The sequence below is a fragment of the Saccopteryx leptura genome, chromosome X, assembly GCF_036850995.1.
Source record: "Saccopteryx leptura isolate mSacLep1 chromosome X, mSacLep1_pri_phased_curated, whole genome shotgun sequence".
Classification (NCBI taxonomy): domain Eukaryota; kingdom Metazoa; phylum Chordata; class Mammalia; order Chiroptera; family Emballonuridae; genus Saccopteryx; species Saccopteryx leptura.
The window spans coordinates 53,417,107-53,434,594 of NC_089516.1; the positions used below are offsets into that span (position 1 = coordinate 53,417,107).

At 47.6% G+C, this 17,488-nt stretch overlaps 2 protein-coding genes across 4 annotated transcripts in view; both read right to left on the reverse strand.

Annotated features, from left to right (window-relative positions):
* Positions 1-2,982: 2,982 nt before the first annotated feature.
* LOC136385789 (paraneoplastic antigen-like protein 5) lies at positions 2,983-4,751 on the reverse strand. The gene has a single exon (XM_066357031.1). It carries the CDS (start codon positions 4,749-4,751, stop codon positions 3,423-3,425), a length of 1,329 nt encoding a protein of 442 aa, XP_066213128.1. The 3' UTR covers positions 2,983-3,422.
* Positions 4,752-13,828: 9,077 nt separating this feature from the next.
* The window catches only part of ZNF185 (zinc finger protein 185 with LIM domain), an 84,752-nt gene continuing 81,092 nt past the window's right edge, over positions 13,829-17,488 (reverse strand). For all 3 annotated transcript variants that reach the window (XM_066356114.1, XM_066356112.1, XM_066356113.1), the window contains one exon: positions 13,829-16,087. The gene's annotated coding sequence lies outside the window, so the exon portion shown is untranslated. The remainder of the gene's footprint in view (positions 16,088-17,488) is intronic.

The following is a 17,488-nucleotide window of genomic DNA, read 5'->3' on the forward strand; positions in this document are numbered from 1 at the left end:
CGGCCCTCCAACAGTCTGAGGGACAGTGAACTGGCCCCCTGTGTAAAAAGTTTGGGGACCTCTGATCTAGAGGGTCCTCCTTGTCTAGCCTTGTCACAGATAAACAAGAGGAGGTATCCCTGAGTCATATGCAGAACAGGGGTGGTATGAGTTTGCCCAGTCTGCCATAACAAGGTACTAGACTGGGTGGCTCAAACACCAGAAATGTATTGTCTCATGATTTTGGAAGCCAGAAGTTGGAGATCAAGATATGCTTGCTTTCCTTTGGAGACCAGCAGCTCAGGAAACAGGCCCTGCTCTGTGCTCCAGGAGGGAGTGGGGTCTAGAAGGGGATTGTGTCCTTGAGAGGACGCCCCCAAATGACCAGGGCTTTGGGTAGAAAAATGCTCACAGGGCAGAGGGGCTTCCAGGTACTGGCAAATCCTAGCTAGGGATTAATGTCGGGTGCATAGCAGCAGAGGACCTAGGGAGCTGGTTGGCAATCACCTGGGCTTTGCACCTTGCCCTTTTGACTCTAGGTGAAGGAGTTAGGGGCCTGGGGGTGGTGGCCCCACTGATAAAGACAAAGGAAGAAGGAGATGACAAGGAGAAAAGTGCTCACTCACTTCTTTCCAAATTCTCTCTATGGGGAGAAGACAAACTGCTGGGCGGAATGGCCTCCAGGGGCCAGGGACCTCTCTTTTCTGTGCCAGCCCAGGAGGCTGATCCCCAGGGTCCAGGGCCGGCTCTGGCACTCCTCTCGTCTCTTCTCCACGGGAGGGTTGGGAAAGTGGCTATCCACAGTCTTAGAAGGATTGAAAAACTATCAATTGCCCAACACACACACCCTCACAGACATTCTTTTGTCTTTAGCCACCATATGCCCCCAGCCCCCAAAATAACTCAGTGGCTACACCTAGGCTGGCCACTTGTCAGCTGGCAGGGGTAGACTAATCAGGGATGGGTAGGCAGGCACCCCACCTCATCCAAGTCCTACACTGAGCACCTGGCAGGAGCATCTGACCCTACACCTAGGCCTTTCCAGGGCCAGCTAGTCTCTGGGACTGCACACGACCTCCTTGACCTGACTGGGCACCCTAAGCTGCCACACCCCCGCCAAGCTTCCCGTGTCTGTGGTCTGCCTGCTATCCCTCCCCTTCTCTTCAAAGTTGAACCTACTTATTCCTGGTGAATCCCAGAGCTTCCTGGAGACCCACACAGATACTGCCTGTGCCCACAAGTTCTTCACCTACTGTGTCCAGCCCAGAGAACTTCATAGTGCTTGTGGACCCTGCTGCCACCATACCCCAATGCCGACTTGGAGCTCCGGGCCACTTACGCCTTCCAACCCTGCCCCCAGGAGATCCTTCCCTTAATTGGCCACAGCAGAAGTGAAACTCAGCTGAAACATTCAACAAAGTTTATTGAAGAGAAACATTAACTTTAAACCATGGAAGGGAATGACAACACAGAGAGGAACTTCTAACGGCCACCAGAGCCCATAGGTCATGCCACTCCCTCCTCCTGGGGTCCCTGACGAGGTGTCTCAGCTGCTGACCATGCCGTGACCCTCCCGCCATAGTCCCCCTGGGCGCTGGCGATGTCCACTCACTGCAGGGCTCCGCTCCCCCTCTGGACAACATGCTGGGTCCTGGCCCTGCCCTATGGCCTGCACAGGACAGACACAGGACACTGGAAAACACAGCAGGGGACACTCCACCATGCTGAGGAAACTGGGTCACATCAAACAACAAGGTGGCACATCAGAGCACAGTCCCCGTGGAACCTCCGGCAGCCGCCTTCTGTCCCGGGTCCAGTTCTTCCTTCCTGATGTCACAGAGTGAGTGCTGACCACACCCACGTCAGTCCTTACCACTGTTTACTGAAACTAGAGTCTAGGTCTTAAGGGTTGGGGAATGGTGGGGGAACTAGTCAGAGAACATACATATCCCCACAAAAACAAGAAGCAGTTAACCTAAATGTACACTGAGAAAGCAGAGGTTAAGCTCACAACACTGGACAAAAGCAGAGCCTTGGCTGGCAGTGAAGCTCACAGCACATGCTGGGGCTGAGAGATGGCTGCCCCAGTACATAGGCCAGGAAACCACTGGGTTCACCCACACCTGGTGATTCAGCACATGAATCATGATGTGATGGGGGAGGGGTATTACTTGACCTGTGGGTTGCTATGGGGCCTACAGAGAAATGGGGTGGGGGCCTCCCAGTACAGGGAGCAGCCCGTCCCAGGGGATGGAGAATAGGACTCCCCCACTGGGAATCCCAGGTAGCTGGCACCATTGAGATGACCCCTTCTTCCAGTTCTGTGCAGAAGGCAGACATCTTCAGGTGCCCCTCACCTCGGTCTGGGAAGGCTGCTCAGCCTCAGGCTGGCTGCCCAAGTTGGCAGGGTTTGGGTCTGGGGCTGGACTTGGAATTGGCAGCTGCAGAGTGGCGGTTTGCCAGGCCAGCCCCGTTCTCCTGCCTGTTCTCTCCAGATCTCCAGTGGCCCTGCACAAACAAAAAGAAGAAAACACACCACCCTCCCCAACAACTCCCCCTCCTCCTCTCCTGCTCACCTTTGCTTCCTCCTACTCCTAGTTATCTTTCTCCACTATCTCCACCTCTCCTCCTTTTTCCTCCTGCTTTAGAACAAGTTTCACTGCACACCCACTCCCACCAAAACCAGCTGTCGGATACTATCCCAAGTACCCAGCATCCCCCTGCCAGGCTGAGCCCTAGGGTCTCCCCTGGGGATCTCCCTGCCCCAAATCCCTTCCAGGCTGCAGAGGAAAACGTCTGCCTGCAGGCTGGCGCCAGGCTCTCCTGGCCTCACTTGCGCAGGGGCTCAAGGGTACTGCCTTCCTGGGGCTCCCCTAGAGCAGTGTAGATAATCTTGAAGACGGGCAGGACCCTGCGGCCTCCCCTTCGGGGGGCCACCACTTCTCTGCTGTGCCGCTCTTCCTCACCAGTGCTGGCTTCTTCTGGCAGGGGTGGCTCTGGGGCAGGCTCCTCCGGGTCCCATGTGACCTGGGGGCCTGTCGGCATGTTTTGTTTTGGGCCCACAGGGTGGGTGTTTGGGGGTAGCCAGGTGTAGGGGCCAATGCCAGAGCCCCCAGCTGCTACTCCTTCAGCCTCTGCCATGGTGGGGCCCCCACCCGTGGTTAGAGCACACCATGAGCTGGCTGTGGTGGCCCCCTGCTTGTGTTGCCGGTACCTCTTCAGGGCCCTGTGCTTGTCTCTGCCTGAGCCGAGTTTCACTTCGTGGGTGGAGTCCCTTTCAGCTGGTGGAGGACAAGGGGGCCTGGCCTGGGCCTGACTATCCTCCTGCCCCTCTGCCCCACTCAAGTACTCTGCTGTTTGTGTTGAACACTCCTTTCCCTTGTTGAAATCTTCCTGCTGCCTGCTAGAGGAAAGGGAGCCTGGATGTTTTGAGCCTACGTTTCCTAGGGCTCGGGGTGGCCCATAGCCCCGGCCCCCACTTCGTTTCCCAACTCTTCTGCGGCAAGCTGAGGCCTCTGCTTTGCTGGTGGTTGGTTTTCAACCATAGGGCATGTGGCCTGGCTTTCGCCTTCGTCTTCACTACAGTAGGACAGTTTCTTGCGCTTCAATGGCAGGGCAATCCCTTCCTGAGCAGTCTGAGTGCCGCTTTCACAAAATGACCTGGCCTGAATGGTGACCTGAGGTGCAGGAACACTGGTTTCTTCTGGTACCTGTCTTTTGGAGGCTTTGTGGCCCTTTCCTATAAAACGTTGCTTCTGCTTCTCCGCTGCCATGGTGGTCTCACACTCCTCTTCATCTCGAACAAGCTTCATTAACTCCAGAAAAGTGGGAGGACAACCTCGCTGATCCAGGAGCTCGAGCTTGCCCCGGAGGGTGTTGTTCATGTTGGCCCTAGTGAGGATGTGTTTCAGGCGAATCATATCAGCACTTCGCAATGACAAGGGGCTGTGCTGTACGGATTTCTGCAGCAGGGGCTCTAACCGCACCAAAAATGCAGAGATTTTCTCGCCAATATTCTGAAAGGTCTGGAGGAACTTAAACTGCGAGGTTCTATAGTCCTCTTTATCCCCAAAGAGCTGCTTCAGGGCGTCCAAGCATTGCTCCACAGTTATAGAGTCATTGTTGGCCCGGAGCACCCGCATAACGGATAGGGCAGGACCGTGTAGGCTCTCCAGCAAACGCCGCCTCTTTTCCACCTCAGACACTTGCCACATCTGCATCACCTCAGTGACCTGCTCCAGCCAGACTTCAAAGTTCTCTTCCCCTGGGCCTGGAGAGGCAGTTCCCGAAAACATTTTGAGTTTTCGGTACCACGTGCTTTCCTTCGGAGGTGGCAAATCTATCTCTTTGACTGGGGAAACATCCTCTGGCTCCCTGCCCTCAGTGGGAGTGCTACAGCCCAGGGCTCTGAACACATCCACCATTCTCCGGCCCTCATCCTTCAGGAAGTAGCTCAGCCTATTGAGGAATTCATCATCTGGGTTACGAGGTTTTACCACCACTTCCCAGGCACCTCCTTTTCCTGGTATCTTACTGGGTATTGTAGCATAATTGACAGTGTCACCCAATTCGATGAAGACTGCCTTAGCATTGTCTTCCCTTCTGAACATTCTTCCCAGCACCTTGTATGGACACAGGGGCTGTAAGCTTGCCCTCACACTCTCTTTAATTTCATCCTCAGTACACTCCATAGGGATCCCCACAATCAGCAGGGCCTTCCTGGGGTCCAGGTCCATCCCCTTGCACCAGTCCTCTAACAGTGCCACAGCCATTGCCCTCACTTTCTATGGTCCGATCTAACGCTAGGGATAGTAATATGCTCGCAGAGTTTGACCAAGACTCAGTTAATTCTGAGTCAATGCCAAGTACAAAGAAGAGTCCCACGATTCCACAGCCTGTAATGCAAATAGGGTGAAAGCATCGTTATTGGCTGCCTCCCACCCCCACTACGAGCCCCTCCTCTGCCCACACCTCCACACATAGGGATTCAGTCCCTGCTTCCCAGTGCTCCCCTAATCATTTGGTGGAGTGTAGAGTGTAGTGCGAGTTCCCCCAGTCCAAGCTCCCTCCACTTCATCCCCTCCCTACTGACCTCTTCCTGTTGCGGGTTCCTCCTCAAAGTCCAAGGACTCTGCTGCACATGCTGCAGGTGCCTGTGGTGAAAACGCCAGTGTCAGGAGGCAGGGCCTGATGCCTGGGGACACTGACAAAGCCCTTCACAAGCAGAAGAATATCCTACTCCCCAGCACAAGGCTGTGCAGGCTCAGGGAACCTGTTTCCCTTTACCAGAGCAAAGGTGAGAGGAGGGAGATGCAGAGTTCCTCTCTTTCTCAGAAAATGCTGGACAGATGACATGGCTGGAGTTCTGCGCAATGCAATTAAACTGGTGGGTGTGGAGAGCTGCAGTGTTGTCATGGATACCAAGAACAGTGGAGGACCATGGGTTTCTATCACCAACAGGGTGTTATGTGGTAAGGTTAAGGTCCTCCAGGAGCAACAGGTGATGTCACTGACTTCCAACCAATGAATGTCCTATCAACAAAGGGGGTTGAGGGAAGTGATATGGGGCGGGGGGGAGGGGTGAGCAGCAAGGATTTAATGCTCAAAAATGAAGTGCTTATGATTTTAAATTGTGTAAGAGCTAAAATCAGGAACAGAAAAGGGACCCAGAGCCCTGGCCAGATAGCTCAGTTGGTTGGAGTATCCTCTCAATATACCAAGGTTGAGGGTTCCATCTGCAGTCAGGGCACATACAAGAATGAACCAATGAATATATAAATAAGTGGAACAACAAACTGATGTCTCTCTCTCTCTCTCTCTTTTTCCCTTCCTCTTTCTCTAAAGTCAACAAATAAATTAAAAAAAATATTAACCCTGGCCAGGTAAGTAGATTGGTTAGAGCATCCACTCAATTCACCAAGATGGTGGGTTTGATCTCCAGTCAGGGCACATACAAGAAGTAACCAATGGGCCCTGGCCAGTTGGCTCAGTGGTAGAGCATCGGCCTGGCGTGCGGAAGTCCTGGGTTTGATTCCCGGCCAGGGCACAGAGGAGAAGCGCCCATCTGCTTCTCCACCCCTCCCCCTCTCCTTCCTCTCTGTCTCTCTCTTCCCCTCCCGCAGCCAAGGCTCCATTGGAGCAAAGATGGCCCGGGCGCTGGGGATGGCTCCATGGCCTCTGCCTCAGGTACTAGAGTGGCTCTGGTCGCAACAGAGCAACGCCCTGGATGGGCAGAGCATCGCCCCCTGGTGGGCAGAGCGTCGCCCCTGGTGGGCGTGCCGGGTGGATCCCGGTCGGGCGCATGCGGGAGTCTGTCTGACTGCCTCCCCGTTTCCAGCTTCAGAAAAATACAAAAAAAAAAAAAAAAGTAACCAATGAATGCATAAATTGGTGGAACAACAAATTTATGTTCCCCTTTCTCTCTAAAATGAAGAAATAAATATTAAAAAAAGAAAATAGTAGTAAGGAAGCAAAAATACATTAAAAAAAAATTTTTTTTTTTTAAATAGAGAGATCCAGAAAGGGTCACCAGTGCCACACTACAGGAGACACAACTCTCACTCTAGTTGTGCCTCTACTCTGCAGTCTGTACACCTTGGTAGGCAGCCCCTCCCCCTCCTGCTCTTTGCCAGGGTTACAGAGACCCCTCCCAACATAAGCCCACCTCACAGTTGATCCACACCGGGTCCTTTGGCGGTGCAGATACGGGGATTCCGCCGGTACTCAACAGTTAGCTCTAGCTCTGTGCACAGTCAGGTATTTCCTAGCCCCAGGACGGGGGCTACTGCTCCACTGGATCTGTAAGAAAAGACAGAGCTAGAGTTCTGACCCATGTGCCCCTGCTCAGGCTGTACCAACTCTAAATCTGCTGAGTTGATGCAGGTACAACAAACTACTCCCAGGGGGTCCACTGCTAGAGCAGAAGGAATCTTATTTTAAGATTGGCCCACCCTCAATTCCACGCCACCTCCACTGCCTTCAAACCCACCCACTGCCATGCCCCACCCCCACTGAAGCTCAACCTCTAACCCAAGGCCCACCCATCAAGACCTGACCCCACAGCTCAAGCCCATTCCCATCCAAGTCCTACCCCTACAACTCACTTTTCACCCCTCCCATGCCCTGTCCCTACTGAGTCCAACCCCTGATGCCTCGCTTCAGCCACACTGCTCAATTCCTGCTCTTACATAAGTCCCATTCCTGCCACTCACATTCCATCCTTACCTAATCCTGCTCCCACCAAGTCCCACCCCCACGTAAACACAAGCCCCGAAGCCAAGCTCCACCCAGTAGTTCAATCCCTGCCCCTAACCAAGTTCTACTCCTGCCACTCAAATTCCCCCTCTTAAACAAACCCTGCCCCCACCTAAGCCCTATCTTAACCTAAACCAGGGGTCCCCAAACTTTTTACACAGGGGGCCAGTTCACTGTTCCTCAGACCGTTGGAGGGCCGGACTATAAAAAAAACTATGAACAAATCCCTATGCACACTGCACATATCTTATTTTAAAGTAAAAAAACAAAACGGGAACAAATACAATATTTAAAATAAAGAACAAGTAAATTTAAATCAACAAACTGACCAGTATTTCAATGAGAACTATGCTCCTCTCACTAACCACCAATGAAAGAGGTGCCTCTTCCGGAAGTCCGGAGGGGGCCGGATAAATGGCCTCAAGGGGCCGCATGCGGCCCACGGGCCGTAGTTTGGGGACCCCTGAAAACCCTGCCCTGATGTAAGCCCAACTCTTACCCCCAAGCCTCCCATTCCCACTGCCCAATGCCCCCCTAACATACCCTCTTCCTTAAGCACCCCCTATTCTGGCCACTGGATGTTGGCAGATGCCAGGTGAGGAAGGGCCAAAGTTATTTTCTCTCCAAGGAAAGGCCGAGAGCCATCTGTTCTGAGTGTGCAAATTGCAATGGCTCTGGAAAAGGTTAGATGTGGAATAGGTTCCTCTGCAGTTCTCAGGATAGTCACTGTGCCTGGAAATAGCAGAGCATGGTTTAGTAGTAACCCATTTTAGGGGAAACCTATAACCACCGGCCTTTGGATTGCCAAGGAAGATGGCAAGAGTCTTTGGGACGGGAAGCCCTGCAATTTAGGTTGCTTCAAACCCACCCACTGCCATGCCCCACCCCCACTGAAGCTCAACCTCTAACCTAAGGTTTCTCTCTCTCTCTCTTTTTCCCTTCCTCTTTCGCTAAAGTCAACAAATAAATTTTAAAAAATATTAACAGGTTGCTCTCTGTATCCAGGATCTCACTCCATACCTGCTGCAGATCCCTGCAGGCCAGATCCCTCTGGCTCAAGCACCAGAGCCACCACTCTTCTGCTTCTGCCGCGTTGCAAACTGGGTAGTGAGCTGATGGCGGAAAGAAGTTATTGGCTGCACACAGCCCGCCTACTCGCGGCTGCGCCTTCGCAGCAGAACACCCAGCTTCCGGCTTGAAATGGAGGCTCCTTGCCTCAGTCCCTACTCCAGTCCCTGATGTGCCTGGGAGGACAGACTGTTCAAACAAGGTGGGGGCAGGGCACATTGCAGAGCTGGACTGTGTCCAGCTTCATGTTAGCTACAAGCTTACCACCACTACTACCACACCCAGTGGCACACCAGGCCCAGGAGCCATTTTCGGTTTCTGTTGCACCGTCTCTTCCACGTTAGATTGGAGCTGAGATGACAGTCCAGCATTGACGCCCCCTATTTGAATATTGCAAGCAGTCAGCACAAGGCCGGGTGCAAAAGTAAAGCCCTAGGAGGTGCTTTCTAAAGAAAAGTCCTATTCCCTGCTTATTTTCCCTTAGGCCATGTTCTAAGGGACCATCGCAAAAATACAGCTGCTCTCTCAATTTTACAAAGGCTCGGACATTTTTAGAGTTCATCGAAAAGAGACAGAAAACTATCAAGGATTCCATTCTCCCATTATTGTCTTGAATTCAGGAGCAAGTACTACCCACCTAGTATCTAAACTGCTCCCCATCCTTTTTGGAAGGTTTCCTCCACTGAAGGAAGACTGGAATGTTTGCCCTGAGGTCTGCAGAACCAAATGTGTGCTCAGAAATGGGTGTGGGTGGGGCACAAGTAGCACAATGGAAGGTATACACAAATTCCCCACAGATTTTTTTTCTTTCTTTTCCAAGTGAGAGGAGGGGAGATAGACTCCCCCATGCGCCCCGATTGGAATCCGGATCCACCTGGCAACGCCCCCTGGAGCGGATACTCTGCCCATCTGGGGCCTTGGTTCGCAATGGAGCTATTTTTAGCTCCTGAGGCGGAGACTCCACTGAGCCAACCTCAGCCCCACTGTGGGTGGAGGAGAGATAGAGAAGGATGAGGGGGAAGGGTGGAGAAGCAGATGGGTGCTTCTCCTCTGTGACCTGAATGGTAATTGAACCCGGGACATCCACACGCCAGACCGAGGCTCTACCATGGAGCAAACCGGCCAAGGCCCTGCAGATTTTGATAAAAATACAGGTCTAAGTTAGGAGGTCTGCTGTTTCTTGAAAGGTGGGTGACTCGCAGGTGTCCCTAAACTACGGCCCGCGGGCCGCATGCAGCCCCCTGAGGCCATTTATCCGGCCCCCCACCGCACTTCCAGAAGGGCCACCTCTTTCATTGGTGGTCAGTGAGAGGAGCACTGTATGTGGCGGCCCTCCAACGGTCTGAGGGACAGTGAACTGGCCCTCTGTGTAAAAAGTTTGGGGACCCCTGCTCCAGAGCTTACAGTTACTTCACTAGGCTTTGAGTACCAAGGTTCTGAAGCCCATAATTACTTTTCAGGACCAGAAACTGTGGGCCATTGGTGACAAAATAGGTTTGTTTTGCTTTATTAGGGATACAAAAGAACAGACTTTTCTATGTATTAATTAAAATACTTTAAACAAAATTTTATTTATTCTTATTTTTTATTTTTCAATTACAGTTGACACTCAATATTATATTAGTTTATTAGTTCCAGGTGTACAGCATAGTGGCTAAACATTTACATAATTTATTAATGATCCCCCCCCATAAGTCTAGTACTTACATGGCACCATACATAGTTATTGCAATATTATTGACTATATTCCCTATGCTGTACTTTACATCCCCATGATTGTTTTGTAACTGCCAATTTCTACCTAGAGGGTATTATGCTAAGTGAAATAAGTCAGGCAGAGAAAGATAAATGCAGATATATTACTTATCTGTGGAATCTAAAGAACAAAATAAATGGACAAACAAAACAAAAACAGATTCAGATATAGAGAATAAATTTATGTTTGCCAGATGAGAATGGGTTGTGGGGCTGGGTAAAAAAGCTGAACGGATTAAGAAGTGCATGAGTAAATAAAATTTTAAATGAAAGGTTACTGAGCGAGATATTTGCAGACATCACCTCATTCCCCTTTAACTGCAGATGTTTGCTATGTCTGAGAAGGGGAACACAGACATCAATAAGGCCTTAATAAGAATACAGTATTAAGAGTCTGTTAAATCAATCTACTATCTATGCAAGAAAAGTCAGTTACCTGGTGCTGTCAGAAAGTTGAAGGCCCCAGGTGCGCAACTTTTTACCTTAGGGTTCTCATAACATTAGGTAACTGTGGCTCCATGACACCACCACTCAAACACCTGGTATTATAGGTATTATAAGGTATCACAAAGGGTGATGCCATGGAAAGAGGTGTTCTGGCCCTGTGATCCTGGAAAACAGTGAAGGTTAAGAAATACTCCTGAGCCTGACTAGGGATAGTGCAGTGAATCAAGTGCTGACCCTGAACGCTGAGGTTGCCAGCTCAAAACCCCCAGGTCGCTGGCTTTGAGCACGGCTTGTCCATGTGGGGTTGCTGGCTTGAGTGGGGGATTGTCCACATGATCTCAGTGCTCGCCAGCTTGAGCCCAAAGGTTGTTGGCATGAAAAGCTCAAGGTTGCTGGCTTAAGAGAGCACTGGCACAGCCCTGGTCACGGCACGTACAAGAGACTCAATGTACAACTAAAGTGAAAGCAACTACTAGTTGATGCTTCTCATCCTCTCTCTCCCTTCCTGCCCCTTCCTCTCTCTCTCAAAATAAAAAATACTAAAAAAAAAATACTCCTGAAAACATATGAAATTATATTAATTTCAGGTGTACAATATGACTCCATAATTCTATATATTGCAAAATCATCACAAGTCTAGTTAACATCTATCAGTACTCATAGTTGTAATTTTTGTTCTTGTGATTAGAACTTTTATGCAATACAGTATTGATAACTAGTCATCATGCTGTACATGTAGTGTTTCTCATTAACACATGATCTTATTTAACCAAGTGTACAAACCTCCTGACAACTTTGATATTTTACCTGCCTAAACTCAGATTCTAAGTGATATATTCTTGATCTCAGACTTCTTTGAGGGACTCTGGAAAATCGCAAAGGATCTTTTACCTTGTAAAAACAGAAGTGTTAGAAATAATTAGCTTTATTTGATATATTGAGTTGGGAGGCTTTTTCAATCAGAAGAGATGCCTAACCTTCCCTTGGTTAAATTTATGTGGGCAAAATGTTATTATTATAAATATTTTAGAAATTGTGTGAAGTTAGTTCCTTTCCTAGAGATTTGTCAATGCCCTCACTGTCCACACTATGTCCTGGTTCTGCTTTGCCTGATACTGAACAAACAGTATAATGTTATCAGTCATAATTCTAGTTGTCTTTTAAAGTGTTGCATGCAAAAGAAACAACTAAATTTCTTTGCCAACTGCATGATTTTTATAAGTCTTGTGTCATGCATGGATAGTTTTACAATTTAAACTGAGGCTTCCCTGAAAGCACTTGTAATCAGCTACAGGCTAGAATACTTCATCTTCAAGCAAAAGGGACTGTCTCAGACTTTATGGGAAGGACTATGCCAGGTACTCTGGGGGCACAGGCTTCTACAATAATAGCATTGCTTAAGTAGTTTTGAGATCCTATAACTGGAGTGAGTCAGAATTTCTAGTACTCTAGTGTAGAAGCTGATGGAATCATGAGAATGCTAACCCAAGACTGAGCAGAACTAGAATTACATAGGACTCAATGAATTCAGGAAGGATGAGGATGGGTTTTGTTTGGAATACTGCTGTTGTTTCATGTCCTATTTTCTGTACATAAGGAACTTCTTTCTCATTTCTCTTAAGCTATCAATAACTGTTAACAATTTAGTAGACTATGCTTTTATAAACAAATAAAACACTTATCTTTTTCTCACTGCCTAATCCTTCCAGAATTTGTCATTTCTTCTTGAGCATTTTTCTTTTCATGGCTATACAATTATTTGCCTAGGTTCAATAAGAGCCTGTCTTCCTTCTTAACAGGATGTAATTGGAAACATTGGTAATATAACCAAGGCTCTGACTGGAATGTTATATTTGAGAAAGATGCTCATAGGATCAAATATGACCTGACAATTTAAAGTAACTAACACTATTGTATTTTTTTAAGGTTTTAGGTTTTATTAGGGGGGCATACTTTCATCAAGTCCTGGAAATATCTGCTTAGGAGCTACAGCTGTAGTCCTTGTCTTTAGAAGAAGTAAAACCTCTTCTTCCTTTCCCAGTTGTACTATGTAGCCTAAGTGGTGGCTGAGGTCAGGGTGAGAAAGTAGCCACAGGGACACCAGTTCAATAGGTATTGAACACTGGGTTCCACGGTCCCTGCTCAGTAGGGGAGGGATTTCTCTGTCATGTCTTGTCTTTAGACTGATTTTTTGATCTCCCTTTTTTGTTCTTGGGCTAGATCAAGATATAGATGAAATGCAAACTGTATTTTTGGATATAAAAATCAGAAGCATGGATCATTTGATAGGCAGAATGATGAACCAACAGGATTCTGAGAGCCTGGGGCACTGGCCTTAATGAGCAAGATGAAACCGTCTTGCCCATTTATACACACCTGGAAGAACAGGTTCAGATGTGTGTGGGAAGGCGCCTATAAGGAGGGTGCACTTTCAGAATCATTGTCAAAGAGGAGGTGATGGGACCAGGGTTGTTTAAATGGGAGAAGAGTTAACAAACAGAGAACCTAATAAGCATCTTCATCTATTTTAGGGACTGGCATACAAGAGGGATTATAGATTATCAGTGGGTGATAAAGGAAAACAGAACTCAACTGAAGAATGAATTCTCTAAAACTGAGCCTATTCAGAGACAGAATGGGCTTATAAAGGACTCTGCTTCTGGTCACTGCAAGTGTGCAATAATTACTAGGTGTCCCCCTGACCAGTGGTGGTGCAGTGGATAGGGCATTGACCTGTGATGCTAAGGTCCCTGGCTTGAAACCCTAAGGTCATCTGCCTGAGCGCAGGCTTGCCCGCTGGCGCACAGGGCCTCTGGTTTGAGTGTGGGATCACTGACATGATCCCAAGATTGCTGACTTGAGCTCAAAGGTCACTGGCTTGAAGCCCAAGGTCACTGGCTCAGCTTAAGCTCGCCAGTCAAGGCACATATGAGAAAGCAATCAATGAACAACTAAAGTGAAGCAACTATGAGTTGATGCTTCCCATCTCTCTCCTCCCCTCCTCCTTTCCTGTCTCTCTCAAATCATTAAAAAAAAAAAAAGATAGAAAAGAACTAGGTGGCCATTTGTCTGTAATGGTAAGGAAGAGGAGGATGAATCTAAAAGAATAAAATATTCTTCATTAAGACCTGAAAGGTCTAGAATTCCCACTTTTGTGTATGCTTAAGTTTCTAGATCTTGCTATTTTATTTTAGATTTGATACTTTTAAAAGTATTTACTAGCTTTTGTAAGGAGAATGGCTTCAGGTAATAAAAGAAAATAAATCACACAGCCAAATATAGCAAGTTATTACACTTAAAAAAGGAAACCTTAATATTGACAATGTTAATACCTTAACATTTATTATAATTGTGTACATTAATGTGGGTTAAGCAATGATTCAAAACATTAGGCAACTAAAAAGAAGCAAAAGTGTAATGCAACTACCCCTATTCCTTGAGTTTCAGAATTCCACACCTTTTTAGAATTGAAAGAAGGGGCTTTTTGTTTTGGATTGAAATAAAAATGGATCTTGCAAGCTTTCTGTCAATATCTTGCATGTCGGTTCTAAAACTCCCTTAAAGGCAGAGTATATATTGAATGTGGGGAAGCCAGCTTATCTTGGACCTTTTTAACCTGTACTCCATCAGCTTGGCTTGTAACAAGACTCAGGGATGGTCCCTTCCACACAAAGAAGTGACCTTTCTTTTCTTTCCTTTTCACTCATTCACTCAGCACCTATGGGTCAATACCTACCAAGTGCCAAGTCCCATGCTGCAGGTTAGACTTTAGAAAGATCAGCTTATATTTAGTATCAGTAATTGTACCATTTATTCCCTCCAGAAAAAATATGATGCACATTTATGCAAATAAATGGAATGTTCCACTTGATCATTTGGCAGGAAGAATAAGTCCACCAGCCAATGTGCATAGGGCTCAGAAACTGGAAAGAGATGGAGAGATATTTTCTAACTAAATAAAGAGAACAGGCCCTTATTTTTCATTAGAAACTCAGGCTGTTCCTCCTCTCGAGGAGCTTACAGAATGATGCTGGTCCCAAAGGCAGAGGAATACAGTAGAACCTGAGCAGAGCATCACTGACTGCATAGATGACCCTGCGTCTGTCCAGCCAGCCAGCAGGTTCCCACTTGACTGGGACAGAGTCTGGACTAGGAAATAGGAGGTCACTAGAAGGCCCTTTGCTCAGATTGGCTAGCCAATGGAGCTTTCTGTGGGCTGACAAACTCCTTTCTGGGAAGGTCTCCAAGTCAAATCTCTTCCCAGTTGAAGGCATCTCAGTTCAAATGTGTTTTTCATAGGAAGAGGACGAAGGGGGAGGGGAGCAGGTTGGCCCCTGTGGTACTTCATGGAGAGACCCAGGACACCCAGAAGAAGAATGCAATTTCACACCTCCCCTTCTTTCTTAGAGTTTGCCTCAGGGCAGGCCTGAGGAGGCTGTGTTACCTAGTAGGATTAGGTAACCTCTGCACAGTGCCTGGCACATACTTGGCACTAAATCAGTGCTAGCTGTTGTGGTTACTATTACTGGAGAGAGACAGCAATGGTTCTGTACAACACAATGACCACTTTTCTGAGCCTCAATATCCTCCCTTATCTGTAAACTGGGGACAAGAATACCATCTGTACAGAATTTGGATGGGGATTAATGCTATCCCTTTGTGATAATGTCTGCCATACAGTAAGGACTCAAGAAATGTTAGTTGCTTTTCACCCTTCTTAATCCTGCTGAAGTGTATACATTCTGAAACCTACTTTAGAAGACTTCTGTGTAAAGCTTAGGGATTGGAAATTGCAGACAAAGGTATTAATCAGCTATCAAGATTCAGACACAGATATTCCTTGGTCAGAAGCCTCCTAAGAATCACATCCTATAGAATTTAAACCAAATTGTATAAACTTTCTAATATATGCTCATATGCCTGCAGGAAAAAAATAATCTCAACTATATAGTGAAAGGTAGGTAGGAGGAGGTAATTAAAATTTGTTATATAACTCAATTAAAAGGAACTAACTAATTTTAAAAGTATATGGAAAGTTTTAAAATGTATATATGGCAAATAGACATTGGCCTATGTCAATCCCTAGCATTCAATGTCTGTGATTTACCCACTAGGGATTGTCAACAGTCTTCAACCTGGCCCCTCAGAAACTTCAGGGGTCTCCTTGTATTCTAAGGTCCCAAAGGTATACTCACAGTTACAAACAAAAATGTGATTATCTCTCTATCCCAAGTCAGTACACGCTGAACCCAATGCTCCTGCCTATGCCTATCATTCAAGGCCATCTAAACTCATCAGGAAGCCAACACACCTTAGGGAAGCAAAGATGGAATTCTTGTTTAATCTTCTTTGCTTGAGCCTAAAATAAACTCATGAATATGAAGTGCTTTCTGAGCTAGAAAAAGTACACATACAATAATGATCATAGCATCATCAACATATGCTACTGGATGTAAGCAAGTTCATCTTGAGAAGGGCAAAAGCACGAAGAAATCAAATGGTGAGGGAAGAGGAGCCAGCAACTTGGGACAACTGGGGATGGCCAAACTTGTCCAAGAGTCATCAACTTCTTCTGTGGGGGGAGCTAAAAGAAAATAGAAGTAGCTATGATTTAGAAATACACATCCAATCTAATAACCAGTCACAGGCTCTTCGGGTAGGTGACTGCTCCAGGCATCAGGAGTTAACAGGTCAATTTGCCTTCTAGAGAGAAAGCAAAACAGGCTTGTAGCTGGTGGAATGCTTGGCTGCCACCCATTTCCATTGCTTTCCAGGGAAATATTCTGCCCTGTGCTTCTAGCTGAAGAGGTGCTCAAGAGAAGGTGCTTCCAGTATCTGGAAAGGCAGTGTCCTATGGACCCTGGGTTTCGTGCAGCTCAAACACTGGGGTTGATTCTGTTGGCTTTTGGCATGCAAACCTGTCTGAGGGCAGTGCTGGCAATGTGGCCCAGAGGCTGCCCAAGCAGCCTTTCCTGGTCAGGCCAGCCCAGGACAGCACCGCGCCCTCCCACACAGGCCTATGTAGCCTGGCTTTTCCCTGCTGTGCCCCACTCTCTCCCCAGCTGTATCTTGTTTTACTGAACACCTTGACTGTCTAGTTCAGGGGTCTCAAACTCAACTCAGCATGTGGGCCGCAGAGCAAGATCACAGCCGTTCTGCGGGCCGCACTAGGTCTACGAAAGGCAACTGTTACGCAACACTTTTCTCACTGCAGTTGAAAACAAAAAAAAATCAGTACAACAAGCACAATCGTACATACAGTTTACTCAGTGTCACAAAACGACCAGAAACTGTAGTTCGCATCATAACTGCTGTTAACTAAGCTAATATCTAGCTAGGATGCTAGAGAAATGAAAAATACAAGTAGGCCCCTAGGCTTACTTAATTTTATCCAAAATATTTTGAACTTCGTGGATTAGTCTGCGGGCCGCACAAAATTGTTCGGCGGGCCGCGAGTTTGAGACCCCTGGTCTAGATCCAATCTTTTTTTTTAATTTATTTTTTACTTATTTATTTTAAAGAGGGAGGTAAGAAAGAGGGGGGGAGAGAGAAAGAGAAGAAGAGAGAGAGAAGTGGGGGAACAGGAAGCATCAATTCCCATATGTGCCTTGACCGGGCAAGCCAGAAGTTTTGAACTGGCGGCCTCAGCGTTCCAGGTCGACGCTTATCCACTGCGCCACCACAGGTCAGGCTGTCGAGTTCCAATCTTATGCTATACAAGCAATGGTGAAGGTGGTCTAAGGGCCTATAGCTGATAGCTCTGAACCTGAATCTGAAGTCCGAGGCTGACATCCTGATTCTGCCAACCTCCAGTGAGGTATTTCCCCAGGCCCCTTTTCTTTCTAGGTCTTTATTTCCTTGTCCCCCAACAAAGCTAGCAACATGGGCCTGGGTGGTCTTCTAGGACAGCTGGAGGGCTTAACTGAGGTGCTGCATGGAATGTGCTTCTTGAGAGGAAGAAACTACAATCCCTGCCAATTGGAAG